Source organism: Arachis stenosperma, chromosome 5 (genome assembly GCF_014773155.1).
Source record: "Arachis stenosperma cultivar V10309 chromosome 5, arast.V10309.gnm1.PFL2, whole genome shotgun sequence".
NCBI classification, from domain to species: Eukaryota; Viridiplantae; Streptophyta; class Magnoliopsida; order Fabales; family Fabaceae; genus Arachis; species Arachis stenosperma.
Window position 1 is genome coordinate 72,601,924 of NC_080381.1, and position 15,426 is coordinate 72,617,349.

The 15,426-nt window shown below is 30.5% G+C and overlaps 2 protein-coding genes across 4 annotated transcripts; one reads left to right on the forward strand and one right to left on the reverse strand.

Moving 5' to 3' along the window:
• The first annotated feature begins 2,413 nt into the window (after positions 1–2,413).
• On the forward strand, positions 2,414–7,992 carry LOC130982280 (beta-1,3-galactosyltransferase GALT1). 2 transcript variants are annotated; one of them, XM_057906227.1, is made up of 9 exons: positions 2,414–2,611; positions 3,492–3,707; positions 3,785–4,586; positions 5,373–5,608; positions 5,695–5,976; positions 6,251–6,379; positions 6,449–6,628; positions 7,049–7,156; positions 7,270–7,992. In XM_057906227.1, exons 2-9 carry the CDS (start codon positions 3,675–3,677, stop codon positions 7,480–7,482), a joined length of 1,983 nt encoding a protein of 660 aa, XP_057762210.1. In that variant the 5' UTR covers positions 2,414–2,611; positions 3,492–3,674; the 3' UTR covers positions 7,483–7,992. The 2 variants fall into 2 exon arrangements, with proteins under 2 accessions (XP_057762210.1, XP_057762211.1); XM_057906228.1 differs by lacking the exon at positions 2,414–2,611 and adding an exon at positions 2,849–2,873.
• A 2,767-nt stretch (positions 7,993–10,759) lies between these two features.
• LOC130979594 (uncharacterized) lies at positions 10,760–14,566 on the reverse strand. Of its 2 annotated transcripts, XM_057903061.1 has the most exons (6): positions 14,331–14,455; positions 13,494–13,667; positions 12,122–12,268; positions 11,870–11,958; positions 11,251–11,400; positions 10,760–11,111 (listed from the first exon to the last, which is right to left on the reverse strand). In XM_057903061.1, the coding sequence occupies exons 3-6, from the start codon at positions 12,231–12,233 to the stop codon at positions 10,956–10,958; spliced, it is 507 nt and encodes a 168-aa protein (XP_057759044.1). In that variant the 5' UTR covers positions 12,234–12,268; positions 13,494–13,667; positions 14,331–14,455; the 3' UTR covers positions 10,760–10,955. The 2 variants fall into 2 exon arrangements, with proteins under 2 accessions (XP_057759044.1, XP_057759043.1); XM_057903060.1 differs by lacking the exon at positions 13,494–13,667 and having other exon boundaries at positions 14,331–14,566.
• Between the last annotated feature and the right edge of the window lie 860 nt (positions 14,567–15,426).

Genomic DNA, 15,426 nt, shown 5'->3' on the forward strand with positions numbered 1-15,426 from the left:
TTTCTTCTCGTGTGCGTCACTTTTGATTCATTTTATATTAATTCTCTCTATTTTAATTATTATAATTGAGAGATCCTTTTCAATTTTAAATATTGTAAAAAATAACTTAGAAACAAAATAAAAAATGAATTTTTTATTATTTGTCTTTTAATTATATTGAAAAGAAAATTATTAAAAAATTGGACTCAGATTCTATTATCGATGAATTTTATGATACGAAGAATCGATTATTTCATTAATAAAAAAGTACATACATATTTTTTATACTTTAAAATATATTCTCTATTAGTATATTTTTTAATACATTTTACATTATATAATTTTTTACATAATTTTTTAATATTATATATATTATTAACGCTTTGCTATAATATTTCTGCATCCATACCTATTAATGGGGTAATATTATGTGATATTGTTATAAATGGCAGAAAAGTACAAAATTATAGTAGACATTATCATGGATAATTATCTCTGTTGATTCGTATCATTGTTCATAACGTTGTTGATTAAGAGTATACAACTCTTTTAAAATAAAATAAAAAAAATATCAGACACTGTATGACAACATTTTTCTCTATATAATTTTTAGGCGTGTTAACATATATTAGATGGTGGTTATCGGATCCTATTATATTAAGACAGTAAAATATTTCATAGTCATATACCTTCTAACGTTTTGAAATATTCAAAACATAATACATCATCAAACTCTAAATATTATAGTATGCACACTTTAATTGATTCAATATTATAATAAATTATAATTCTAAACCGTAATAAAATTAAGAAATTTATTTCTCAAAAAATTAAATAAAAATAAATTATATTATAATATTTATGATAAATTGGTGATGATCATAAAATAAAAACAAAATATATTATTAGTAATAATATAAATAAAAAAATCCTTTTAATCTAGTTAGCACAAACATAAAAATAAAAGCACAATAAATAGACACATTTAGAAAAAAATAAAGATAAAAAAGTACTTATAAATTACAATGGTTAAGACAAAAAAATAAAAAATAGATTTGTGATTAAAAAGTCAAAATAATAAAAGAATTAATCAAAGAATATAAAGTATAAAGAATTAAAAATAAAATAAGATAAATTATTATTAAAAAATAATTCAAAGAAAAAAATTGTGAAGAAAAAAAATTATAAATTAATTTTTACAAAGACATTGTCACAAAAAATTTGAGACGTTAGAAAACAAATAAATAAATTGTTAAAAAATCATATATAGGATGAAAAATTAATATAAAACAAATCAATATGATGAGATCAATTTGTCAAAAGTAGAAATAAAAAGAAAGAAAATTAAAAGATGACATAATTTCAGTGGTTTTTTTTTGTATATGAAAATAAAAGTAGTGATATATCTTAATATTGTAAATTTTTGGTATTTTTTAAGAATGTGAAAGATATACAAATTGGAGGGTCCCATTTCTATACTTTAAATTTTTTTAATTTTTTTAATAGAAAATCTTTCGGTTCGATTTCTGTACTCTCACAAATTCATCAGTCCGATTTCTGTATTATCATAAATCAGACGGTCTGATTTCTGTACTTCTCACAAATTGAAAGGTCTAATTTCTATTTATCTAATTAAACAGTTCCACATTTAAGAATAACATCCCATCAACTCACATTTTTAAAAAATACCTTTGCTACTCCAATATAAAAAACAAAAGGTTCTAATCTCAATTAAGTACACATGAATGCTACAAAAAAAAAAGAAATAAAATGATATAGAAGGTACAATATTTATAATCATATTCATGTCATATATATTCTGTTATTAATTATTTAATAATATTAAATAAATTAAATTAAATAATCTTATTTATATATCAATTTATATTACCAATAATTATAATATAATTAAATTATATTAAATTGTATGATATTTAAGTATTTAATCAAATTAATAAATTAATATAATTAATTATTTATAATTGAATTAATTTAATAAATTAAAAAATATTTTTAAAATATAATATGTCAATTTTATTATTTTTTTTGGTGACTCTAGTTTTTTTTGGTGACTTGTCAATTTTATTATTAAGTATAGAAATTTGATTTTAATATAATATAATTAATAATAAATGATAGATAAATAAATAATAGATAATAGGTATTAGATATGTACGAATTCTTAAGTTTTAAAACAAAAATCCTTCTAGCAGTTTATTTATAAATTGATTAAATTCAAGTTCTTAAAAAATATAATAAAAAAATAAAAGTCTAAGAGTCTAATAACACCGGAGAACACGGTCGGTGAATGAACCAATGTCTTGGTGTCTTCTACTTTTCTTTCTATGTTCTTTTTGTGAATTAAACAAAAAATTATTTATTTACCTTTCTTATTAATATTAATATTATTCTTTAAATTCCTGTATCTCTATCTTGCTGGCTTCTTGCGCGTGGTGCTGTAAGTTTGAAGAGACTATGAAGATGAAACACTGAAGCTTCAAACTTCACAAACACAAAAACACTTCCTTCTTCTTCGCCCTTTCATTTCTTTTCTTTTCACGGCAACTTCAATGCGCGCGCCCTCTCTCTCTCTCTCCATTTTCCGCCACTTTACCGAGAAAATTTCGTTCAGGTAAACCGATTTTCTCACTTCGAGTTCTACTTGACTAGTGCCACTCGCTACTTGTTAATACTCAACATTGCAATATTTTTTATCCTCACTCTGGTCGCCCTATTTTCCACCGGAATTCTACTTGATTCCTACATTTTTCACTTTTTCTCCTTAGTTTTGAGCCTTTCGTTTCCGAGATTCTTTGTTGATTTCTTGCGCTGTTCAATCTGTGTGATGCTTTTGTTGCTTAGCTCTGACACTGTTGAGTTTGTTCTGAGATCAGGTAAAGATTTTTTATTTTTTGCAATATTTTCGTCCGAATTATTAGTTATTTATAATTTTTTTTTTGAATATTATGTTTTTTTAAATCTTTTTGTACATTTAGGTTATGGTTCATGTTTCCGCACAGACGCATTTAGAGCTCTTCACCTTTTCTATTTCTTTGTATTTATTTTTATTTTTGTTCTTTTGGTGTCCGTAAAGTTAATTATCGAGCATAATAGGAAAAAAGTTGCATTGAGTAAGATCGGATTTAAAAATCGGAATTCATTGATTGAGGGAACGGTTCACCGCTTAATTTTAGTGGTTATTTAACTCTAAATATCGCATCATTTCATCATTTGGTATTTTCGATTGAATTTTTATTTATATGATTTTGTTGGTAATGAACTATTAAATGTAGCCCTTGTTACATATTAAGTATTCTGATTTCGACTTTGATTCCTACTAATTATGACTTTTTAATATCATTGACCACCTTATTATAAACACAAAATATTACATTGCTATATTTGACCAAATGAAATGGTGGTGGGCTGGGGAGGGCATTGACTACTGAATACTTATTTGTTATTTTCATTTTTGGTTTGAAGTAAGAACATTTTTCTTTTGTAAATTGCAGATAGAAAATATGAAAACTTTTTCTTTAAGGGTTGCTAGCCAATAAACAACCGAAGTCATGATCAACTTTCAAAACATGCTTCCAATCCAAGGCCTGGTGGTTGGTACTTGATATCAGTTAGGTAGTAGATTGAAACAAAGAAGCAGATCTTGCTGTGTTCGCATCAAGTATCTTAAATCATTTATGGTTTCTGCCTATTTGTGCTTCACTACTAAGGCAAGAAATTATGCAAAGGATAGTGATTAAGTCAACAGTGGTTTGCTGTCCTTATGACTAATACCGTGTTGGTGCAGGGCTGTTGCTTCATTCATAACATCATCAAAATGAAGAAATTGTATGGAGGAGTCTTAATTGCTTCATTGTTTATGCTGTTTATGCTTATGATCCTGCGATATGGGGTAATGAAAAATCCTATCAGTGAAGCTTATCCAACAATACCTGTCTCCCTTAATGTTAATGGTACTAATCCTCTAGAATGGATAAAATCTATGGCTCCTCCTGCCGTTCGCAATCCAGCTGTTACATCTCAAGTTATTTCTGCTGATATTTTAGCATCTAGCCTCTTTTTGGGGAGCAACTTTTCGAAAGAAGAGCAACAAGCTCTGCAGACACGGAACCACTTGAAACACTTACTTGATCATGCTCAGGGTTTACCTAATGCAGTAGAAGCTATCAAGGAAGCTGCGGGTGTATGGAATAGTCTTATTTCTTCAGTTGAAGAGCAAAGACAAGGTTATGCAAATGATAGTTCTAGAACAAAAGAGAAACAGTGTCCCCATTTTCTTAACAATATGAGTTCCCCTGAACTCAGTAACAGTAGTTACGAACTGCAAGTACCCTGTGGACTGACACAGGGTTCTTCCATTACTGTAATTGGCATTCCAAATGGTCTTCTTGGCAATTTTCGGATTGACTTGACTGGAGAACCACTTCCTGGGGAGCCTGACCCCCCTATAATTTTGCACTATAATGTTAGGCTTCATGGTGACAAAATCACTGAAGATCCTGTAATTGTCCAAAACTCCTGGACAGCAGCTCATGATTGGGGAGGAGAGGAGCGTTGCCCATCACCTACTCCTGAAAAGGTTAAGAAAGGTGAAAATTCTGCTCTCACCATTGTTTCATCATCCATATGAATTCATTTCATTGTAATTGAAGTAAAGTTCTTGTCAAGATTCTGTCAATTTTCTTAATATTTGAGCCCCATAGGTAATAAGTAATAGCAAATGTTTGTCCAGTGATGGAGAAAGTGATATGCATATTCTAAAGTGACACACCATTTTCTCGAAAAAATTGATATCATAGTATGTTAAAAGATTTATCTATTTTATTTTACCAGTGTTTTGCTTCTTAATTAGTTCTTTATTGTCTGCTTGGTTTTTGCTAATGTAAGAATTATGTATGGAAAATAATTTGTAATTATCATTTTTGTTTTCCATTTTTTTTTTAATTTGATGGGAATTTGGTGTTGATGTATAGATACGGGGGACTAGCATAATGGTCTGTGTTTAGCACATGAACATACATTAATTATGCTCAAGCATTTCTCATTCTTGCCTAGATCCTTCCTTGCCCTCAACATTAATTTCATGTTTCGCTTGCATTTTGGCAATACCTTGTCCTGCTTTTCTTCACTGCAACCTGTCCTGGATGTTTCTTCAGTCTTCACAATCATTTTCCTTTTCTCTGCTGCTAAATATAGTTCCTTTAATCAATAAACATGTTTCACCTTTCATAATGATGTAGCCCACTTGCCCATCCCTACATGGCCCATCCTTATTGTAGTATATACTTGGCCTGAGGACCTATTGATTTTCACAAGGTGATTTTGCATTTCTATTATTAACTTCCATGGTTTATTGTTGCTATTTCATTTGGCAGTTGATGACTTGGAAGAGTGCAATAAGATTGTAGGGAAGAACATAAGCCAACATTACATGGCTGGCATGCATTCCCACACTTCAAGGCAATCTTTAGCAACAGAAGAGCACTCAAAACAGAGTAAATACTTTCCTTTTAAGCAAGGTTTACCTTTCGTTGCAACTCTTCGAGTGGGATCAGAGGGAATTCAGATGACAGTTGATGGAAAGCACATAACCTCATTCACTTTCCGTGAAGTACTTTCTTTCGCTCTTCCTTCTGAATCCTAACTTACTGAATACCAGTATTAATATGTTAACTGACTTATCTGGTTACATTCCAGACTCTGGAGCCATGGGTTGTCAATGAGATACGAATTTCAGGGGACATCAAGTTAATTTCTGTTCTTGCCAGTGGTCTGCCCACATCAGAGGATTCAGAGCATATTGTCGATCTAGAATCACTAAAAGCAAGTCCTGTATCAGCACAGACCCCATTAGATCTCTTCATTGGTGTCTTCTCTACTGCGAACAATTTCAAGCGTCGGATGGCTGTTAGAAGAACCTGGATGCAATACAATGCAGTTCGAACAAACAAAACAGCCGTGCGCTTCTTTGTTGGTTTGGTGGGTGTTCCTTATTATTTTCTCACATAAATTGTGGAGAATCATTTCAGTATATAAAAATTAAGGTTTCTCATCTATTGTGAATTGATTGTCAAACTTCGTAGTTGCCTCTTTAATAAGCATATGCCATTTGGAAGTTGTTTCTATTCAAGCATGTCTTCTTGCTATTGTTTACACCATCTTTTCTTTATAATTCTGATGAAGATAAGATGATCCTATCGACATTGCTATGTGAATTTTTGCCATAATTTCTCCTGTTTGGTTTGATGCACAGCACAAAAGCCAAATAGTAAATGAAGAACTATGGAAAGAAGCACAAACCTATGGAGACATACAGCTGATGCCATTTGTTGACTACTACAGTCTTATAACCTGGAAGTCTTTAGCTATTTGCATTTTTGGGGTAACGTCTAATATTTTTCTTTTAAGTTGGAGAGTCTCCCCAACTTCATTGACATGATCTCTTCAACAGACGGAGGTTGTTTCAGCAAAGTTTGTCATGAAGACAGACGATGATGCATTTATTCGAGTAGATGAAGTGCTGGCATCTTTGAAAAGGATCAATGTGGCTCATGGTTTACTATATGGACTTATTAATTCAGAATCTCGACCACACCGAAGTACTGATAGCAAATGGTACATCAGCCCAGAGGTATGTTCTCCCTGAAAAATTGCATATCATGTCTATGTGTTGTTTTTCGCTATCAGTTTCTGATCATAACATTCTAGCTCATATCAATGGTTATTATTACTGATGTAATATGCAGTACCTTAATGACATGGCTTCCTTTATACATAGATCTTTGTTGGATGTAATTGTCTATGTGCAAGTATATATTTCATTTAGCATTGATAGATAGATGTATGTCACTTATCATATGCTTGGTGATCAGAAAGTGATTATCGGAATACTTGGTTGAGTTCGCAGAAACTCGAAGAAACTTAATATTTGCTTAGAAATTAAAAAAAAATGCTATTCATTGCCTTTTTCTTGGCCTGATTATCGGAATACTTGTTGTCTATTTTGTTTACTTTCATCTAAATATCTATCTTGTTGGCTGTTGTGCTAAAGGAATGGAGTGAAGCAACTTATCCTCCTTGGGCACACGGTCCTGGCTACGTTATCTCAAATGATATAGCAAGGACAGTGCACAAGAAATACAGAGATGGTCATTTAAAGGTAGTATATAATTAAATCTATTACTTGTTAAAAGCTACATGTAAATTTTTTGTGTTTGATCTCAAACGTATTGGTGACACATGTGAACACTAAATTTCATCATTGTGTGGCAGATGTTTAAACTAGAAGACGTTGCAATGGGAATATGGATTGCAGACATGAAGAAAGAAGGTCTAGAAGTTCGGTATGAGAATGAAGGCAGAGTCTATAATGAAGGTTGCAAGGAGGGTTATGTGGTAGCTCATTACCAAGGTCCTAGGGAGCTGCTATGTTTGTGGCAGAAACTTCAGGAAGGAAAAGGTGCCAAATGTTGTGGTGATAGATGACTGCTTTGCACGAATGAAATTTTTCCCCGGAGTTTATAATCTCAATTGGAAAATTCACTTGACGGTGTTAAGTATAGATTTTCGCCATTGATTTAGTTGTCTCATGGGATCGCACCAGAATTGACATAAGTCAATGGTCGAAATTTACGCTTAATATGGTTAAATGATGATCCTAATTGTGAGAATCCATTTTGTTTTTCCCACTTTGGATGGCATAGGCGACGAGTTTGTATGATAATTACTAGTTAGTGTAGTTAGTCTAGCTCGAAATTACTGATAATGGTCAATATTAGGGTTTATCTTTTTAGTCATAGATTTGTTCATTTTAGATGTGATATTTGTTTGTTACCTGTAGAGAGGAAGAGATTTGTATAGAAGCGCCAAATCAGAAATAGGTAAATTAGGTTTCTTCGCATTAGCATCAATTTTTTTAACGGTTACACCTCATTGTAGAAAGAAACTCCTATTTTTTAATCTTACTGGAAGTCGTCGGGCCATGTAGCAATCTTACATCTGAAGTATGTGGATAATCTTGTCCGAGTAACACGTTGCTCTAACCCAGCAAAGATTTTAATATAAAAATGCAATGCTCATCTTTTGATAGCATCTGAGTATATCTGTGACATTAGTTAATGTTATAATGCAGGCATACTAAACTAACGCTACTAGTTACCAGGCTCACAACATACTACTTATTATATGACACCATAAGACATGATAAAATATGTTGTCAATAATCTTTAATATTCTAATCGAAGTAGACATGAGGCTTGTTCTAGGCTATTTGTACATTACTGTTTTGATTTAGATTCTTTTTGCAAAACATTATGAATTATTTACTAAAACTATTCAAAGAATTTTTTTTTCAACCTCTCGTTTTAAGGAGGGGAAAGGAAAAAAATAGTTATGCCATAAAGTATGTTCGGTTGAGGATAAAAGTAGGATAAAAGTTTTATAAATAAACTTTGAAAAATGCTACTTGTAGAACAAAATTCAGTTTTTGGTCAATTTTTAATATTATTTAATTTTTTTATTAAAACATATCTTTATTTTTTAGATATATATTTATAATTAAATTTAATTTAAATATTAAAAATTAAAATTTCTCTAACTTCATATCCACTTAATAGTTAGTTATTATTTCTTTCTTTCTTCTTTTACGTTACTTCATATAAAAAACACGGTTTCTTCTTTCTTCTTTTACGTTACATTCAGAACAGTGATAACAAGTACACTGCATTAGAGAAAGTGAAACAGAGACAATATAGAATCAATCAGAGCCTTCAATCTCAACGACCCTAATGTTGGAGGCTTGTTGTTGTTGTTGATACTTGGGAACAGTGATAAGCAGAACCCCGTTGTGCATATTGGCCTTGCCTTAAGTTGCTCAAGGTTAGCGTCATCAGGTACCTTGAAATTTTAATAATAGAGTTGCTACAAATAAAGTAATTTATATTTTAATTTGTTTGAGTAAATTTATCAAAAAAATCGAAATATTTTGAGTAATTTATAGTTTCTTTTACTGTAGTGCCCTTTTTAACATTTTCTTTTGACATTTTTATCTTCGTTCTATTATAATAAATCTAGTTTAATTATATATATATATATATAAAATGTGACTTCAATTTTGGATGTGTTCATAATTCAGATAGTGTACAATTATATTATTTTAGATGTGTTGTGAAAGTTTAATATAATATTTTAAATATGTTTACAATACATCTAAAATAACAAAGAACAAGATTAACTTATTAACTAAATAATATCACCTCTTCTCCTTTGTATCCAACTATATTTTAGTTCCATATGTGTTTAAACATTATTTTTTCTTTCTTTCTAGGGTGATATTTTTGTGGTAGTTTTTTTTTATTATTTTATATATGTTCATAGCACATCCAAAATAATAAAATAACACATAAAATATTTTTGATACACATAAAAAATTTATTAAATTTGTACTTATATTTTTCTTAACAAAAATAATTTTTTAACACATCCAAAATTTCTTCAAATCCATATTTATATTTTTTAATATAAATAATTTTATAACACATCTAAAATTATAAAATTGAACACTAGATAATTTCTTAACACATCTCAAACTCACCCAAAAATAATTATGTTCATTACTCTTGTTAATTAGAATTGGAAAAAGCTATATATTCCAGTCTTGAAACAAAAAAAAATTTGATAGTATTACTTTAATTTTAGTTTGGTTAGAGTTTGATTTTGGTTTGTTATTTTTGTTTTGTTAGGTTTAAATTTAAATTTAAATCTTTTAACTTTAAAGAGATATAATTTTAAAATTTAAATATATGAGAAAAGATTTAAGACTTAATATCTAAAAATAATTATTACAATAAATAATGGCTGATTAAAGGATGAATTATGATGGATACCTAGTTGCACCGAAACTCATTTAGCTTATCTATAAAATTTGCACTCTATTTTTACTTCCAAACAAGCACACCATAAGATTTTATTTAAAGTAAACTATTAAAATAGTATTCGAAAATTCACATCACTAACAAAAATAATTTTCAAAAATTCTAATAATAAATAAGCCTCCAAAAAATTTAAAAATGCGATAAAAAGAACTAAATCTTTTTAACAAAATGTTATTAAAACAAGATCCTTTTATCCTTAAATTTTAAAAATTTTATGTTAAGTAAATTTTTTTAAAAACAAAATTTATTGTGAATGATCACATTGTTTTGAAAAAAGATTAGAGATCAAAATTTTTTTCGAATTTTTTATGCATTTTTTAATATTTATTCAAATATTATCACAAAATTTTAAATTAAATGAATAAATTATTTATTAAATATAAAAATTGTCACTTATAAAAATATAATATTTATTGATATTTTTGTGGTATTTTGAAATCTTTCATAAACTTTTTGTAAGTGTCTGAATTTTTCCAGTACTAAATTGTCAGTTAGCTCTGATATTTATAATGTTCAGTTTGCCTTAAAAAAATTTGATGATCTCTAAGTCTCCCCTTTTTGTAATCCATAAGGTGCATAATGTGAGTTTCGGCAACGTCGGCTTGGTGGCCATTCGTGCTTAGTGTCTCTTATTTATTTATTTATTTTTTTTTTTTGGGTCGGTAGCTTTGTCTCTGCTTTAAGCCCTCGATTTAAAACATTGATGAGCGACATGAGCAAAGATTGAGGTCCTAGCTGAGTGTATCTTGAGGTGGTTAGTTTAAGTGTTTAACACTGAGCTATCTTGTCCAAGCGGTGGACGTGCATGACATAATGTGAAAACGATGTGATTCAGAAATGAAAATGACTTCAAGTTCCATAACAATTGGACCGCTGATTTTCTAGTTCCTTCTACTTTTCAGTAATGACTAATCACCTGATGAGATTACAACCTACTGCTCTGAAAAAGTGATAATGTCTACATAGAAAAGCATTGACTCCAGTGGATTGTAAATTTGACAAGAGCTCAAGCTTTCAGAGGCAGACCTATCCCGGCAAGAATCCATAACTGGAAATGGCAATCTCAAAGGCTTCCAACCTTTGTCCACGGTAAAGTCCATTGCGATCATAGGACGATATTTCATTTATGTTGAGGTCTGTACAGGCTTTGACAAGTGCCTCCCCAACACGTTTAGCAGCTTCCTATAAGTATGTTACACCATAACAAAAGGGGGAAAAGAAACCATCCAAAGAAAAGCACGGTGAGCCAAAACTCTTAAGATTATTTTAGAAAGGTGGAAGCTTACCAACACATGTCGATAAGAAGTGGTGGACTACTTACAGAAGTGCTGCATGGGGGATTTCGAATCGATTTCTGCAGTGTACTTGCATAGAACAAACACTTCTTATTCTTGTCATCTACAAGCATTGCATGCAATTGCTTATCTGAGCAAAATACTGAAAGCCTTGGATTTCTAGCAGTTCCATTGAACTGAGAAGGGAGAAAAATAGGATCGTATTAATAGTAAAGAAGGCAAGGGATAGCAGTCAGCTGTTAGCATTAAAGTGCCATGTGACTGAAGAAACAATGATGCAGCATTTTGTTACCTGTAACCATGCAAGTAAAACATATAAAGTATTTAAATCTATGGACAAAATGATAGTACTAATGGAAAAGGAATGGAATTTATAGTGGAAATTTACTAAAAATCTTCGACTATAAGTGGGGGAAGGAAAAAAGGAATAACAAGATTTGCCAAGAGTCTTAGTAGAATAAGGTAAAGGAAATATCAAATATACAGATCCGATGAAAATATAAAATGAGTTTACAGAAAACCTTAAAATCATGCCAAAGGCACAAGGAGTAAACAGATAATAAGGTATAGTAAAGGGTGGAGATATTACAAACACAAAGTGCAATCAAGAAAGCTATTTTTTCTCAACATGAATATAAGTTAGACCTTTTTCTGAATCCTTCTGTTCCGAAGTTTTGGACTTTCTGTTCTAGCATTTGCTCTAGCTTCAACCACTAATGGCTTCTTAGTTAACCCTGAAAGAAAAGTCAAAGCTCACATCAGTTAATATCCAAAGTTACATGAAATATAGTATAAATGTTAAGATACCAGAGACGATTATATTGCACTGAGCAAGACACTAAAATAAGACACAACATATTTAAGAAGGAAACAAAAACTCAGTTCAGAAGAACTTACGTGAGGATTTACTTCTACTTTGTGTCTGGAAGCAAATAAACTGTGTCGTTGGATGGATTCCGAAGACAGAAGAATTCTTGAACTGTAGCACTGGCACATTCAATTGAGCCATGTTGTACAAGTCTTAGGCACTGTGAAAACTAAAACCTGTTTTACAGATACATAAGCAAGGGTGAATTTCATAGAGGCATTTTAACAAACACTAAGTGTGCAGGTTTCATTAAATAAGAAAGTTTTATTATTGGTATGTTTGACATTCACGATAACAGTAGACACCCCTATATTTGAATTCAAATCATCAAAGTGGCAATTAAATACAAGCAATGCTATTTCAATTCAGTCTTTAAAGTAGAAAGAGAACAAATTGTACTGTAGGCTTTGGTAGTGTAACATCCAAAACAAGGTGTTACAAGAAATTGTGCCAGAGACGTATCTCCTTATGGTTTGTACATTCAAGAAGCTCCAACAATAATTCTAATCCTACAAAATTTATCAGCAAGTTGAGTGAAAATGTTTCAAAGCACTACTAGGGGGAAAATAATTAAAAAATATCTAGATGGAAGCTTATTATACCATTGTTGTCAATGAAGATAGTTCCAAAATCATCAATAGAACATAAAATGAGCAAGAGCAAGAGCTATAGAACACCCTTTTCCGTTGAAATTATACATTATAAATGGAGAGAACAGAGAAATAGTTCTATCTATAAACCTTAACAAGCAACTAAAGTATCATAAAGAATTAAAGGACATTATAAATAAGTTAAAAAGCAAATCAACATATTGGAGCTTTGAAATTTGTCCTAAAGTTTGTGAAAACCACCAGCTTTAAATAATGTCAGTGTCATTTGGTACAAATGATATATAAGACAAAAGGTCACCAACACACGATGCAAAATTTTATAGTGTAACATTATTTTGATTTCGAATACAAATTTAAACTTAAGATGAATGAGTAATCAAAGCTGTACTTTGACATGAAATTCATAGTCTTTATTCGAAAAAATATGTTTCGACTGTATTAACTACCAATGCCAACCTCCCAAGAGTAAAAGCTGACATTTCCTAAAACTGTGAATCTGAAGACTTAAGCATACAACTAATTGCTGAATAGCCCCTCTTTGAAAAAGGTGAACCTTCATGAGCAATATGTATCATTTGAAACAAACAGACCCAGGAAAAAGGCTGCTTCTTTCTTACTCTCCAAAAAATTAGCATTGCCTAAATTATGTTAGCAATAAGAAAATTAATAATAATTATTATTTTAAAAATACAGATAAAGGAAGAAAGAAGAACATGTTGATCCTGGCAAGGAAGAGTATTGCATAGGTTAGGATTTAGGAAGAAAGGTCGGGATTCATAGAAGCTCCTACCGAGAGAAGTTGCGAGACGGCGCTGCGCTGTGATGTAGGCATGGGAGACTGGCTTCTCAGCCCTGTGGCTAAGATAAGTTGTGAAAGTTTTATTTGCTAAAACTTGATTATTACTCATAATTTCTTTCCTTTTTTGGTCCTTGACAGCACATAATTCCAAATTGAGAGCAATAACTACCAAAGATAAAGTTGCATAGTATGGAGATAAGTGTTCTCATATAATTTCCAAGAACAAAAACTCCAACTTCACTAATAATAAGAAGAGAAAGGACAATAGCGTTGGAAACACAACTGAGCATAATAATTAAGTAAGACACTTCCCAAACTTAAATCCCAACATTGTTTATCAATCACTAAGGAAAGCTTGAGAACTTAAAGTAGGATGCTGTAAAATACTAACTCTCATATAATTGGGGAAATATCTACAGCTTTAATCATTGGTCAAAACAGTCACTAATTCATCACAGCATATGATTAGGCAAGCTAAGAACTTCTTTCTAGAAGAATCAACAAGCCTCTAGATTTAGTGTGTGTGTGTGTGTGTGAAATTTCATTTTGAAGGAGGGGAAAGAGGAAAAGGAAACAATTTGAGGAGTGACCCATTCTTTTTGCTGATTTTTCTTTTTAACTATGCTTTTCTGAGTCAGATAAGGCATGGCACGGAATTGAATCGATCTACACACAAGCATGGCCCCATTATACCGGAAAACTAATATCTCTTCAGCAGCATCAAGAAAGCATGCTCTTGTTATTGATCATCTTCTCTAAAAAGACCATGAATAGAGATATTTTATAGTTTCTACAAACACAAATCAAATAGAAGAATAGCACTGATACCTTGTTTGGAGCTACATCCCTAACCCGATGAAATATTGGGTCTTGTATACAGGCACTCAAAGCAGACTCTGCCACCTGCAAAATTAAGTCCAAAATTAACTGTCTAAATAAGTGAAGAGTTCGATCAGTGTCCATTGTGAACCGTCTTACAAAATCCAGGCTCCTAAGCCAGGAAATGAATCCTCTCCATTTTTTTAAACACTTGATAGAATAAAGTGTTATGAGTGAGTCCTAGCACATTGTTCAAGAAGAGAGAGTCCCTGCTTAGAGGGACTCATTGTAACCAATAATAACTTGCCAAGTGGCAAATTACTATTAAAAATAAATAATTATATAAAATTTAAAATAATTAAATAATTATATTAAATAATTAAATTAATAATAATTATAATAAATAATTATAGTAAATAGTTATTTCTTTATGTAATTAATAACTAGCGTGATAACTCGTGCAATGCACGGAATTCACGAAATTTAAACCTTTTTAAAAGAAAAATACTAAGAATATAACTAAAATGTATTCAATAAAAATAAATATGTTGTATTAATTTTGAATAATTACAAAATTATCATTAGACTAAAATAAAAAAAATAGATTACAACAATTATTCAATATGTCAATAAATATATAACATATTTTGTAAGATAATAAAAATTAATAAAATCTTCAAACAATTGCTAAACAATAAAAAAAAACAGGAAAAAAAAAACTACAATAGAGATGTAGTTTACTATTACGTATTATCTTAAGAACACATAACGTCAGGATACTTACTGTTAGCAAAACAAAATATATACAACATATATAAATTTGTTCATTAAACAAAAAAATAAAATATGTCCAAGACAACTTAACATATAATTCAAAATATCCATCAAATAGAGTTATACATAGGAATCCTAACAACGCTGAATCGATAACTCTATCTGGCGGTTAGCTATCGAGCTGAGTTTCAAAGTGATGGTATCACCCTCCTTTAAATTGTATGTTCTACAACATTCACTCCACCCGACCCCAAATTTCCATTCTGTACGTCTTCCTCCACTATTCAGTAAGTGAAAAGAGAACACATTCTTCTCAACATTGGAATCTGGA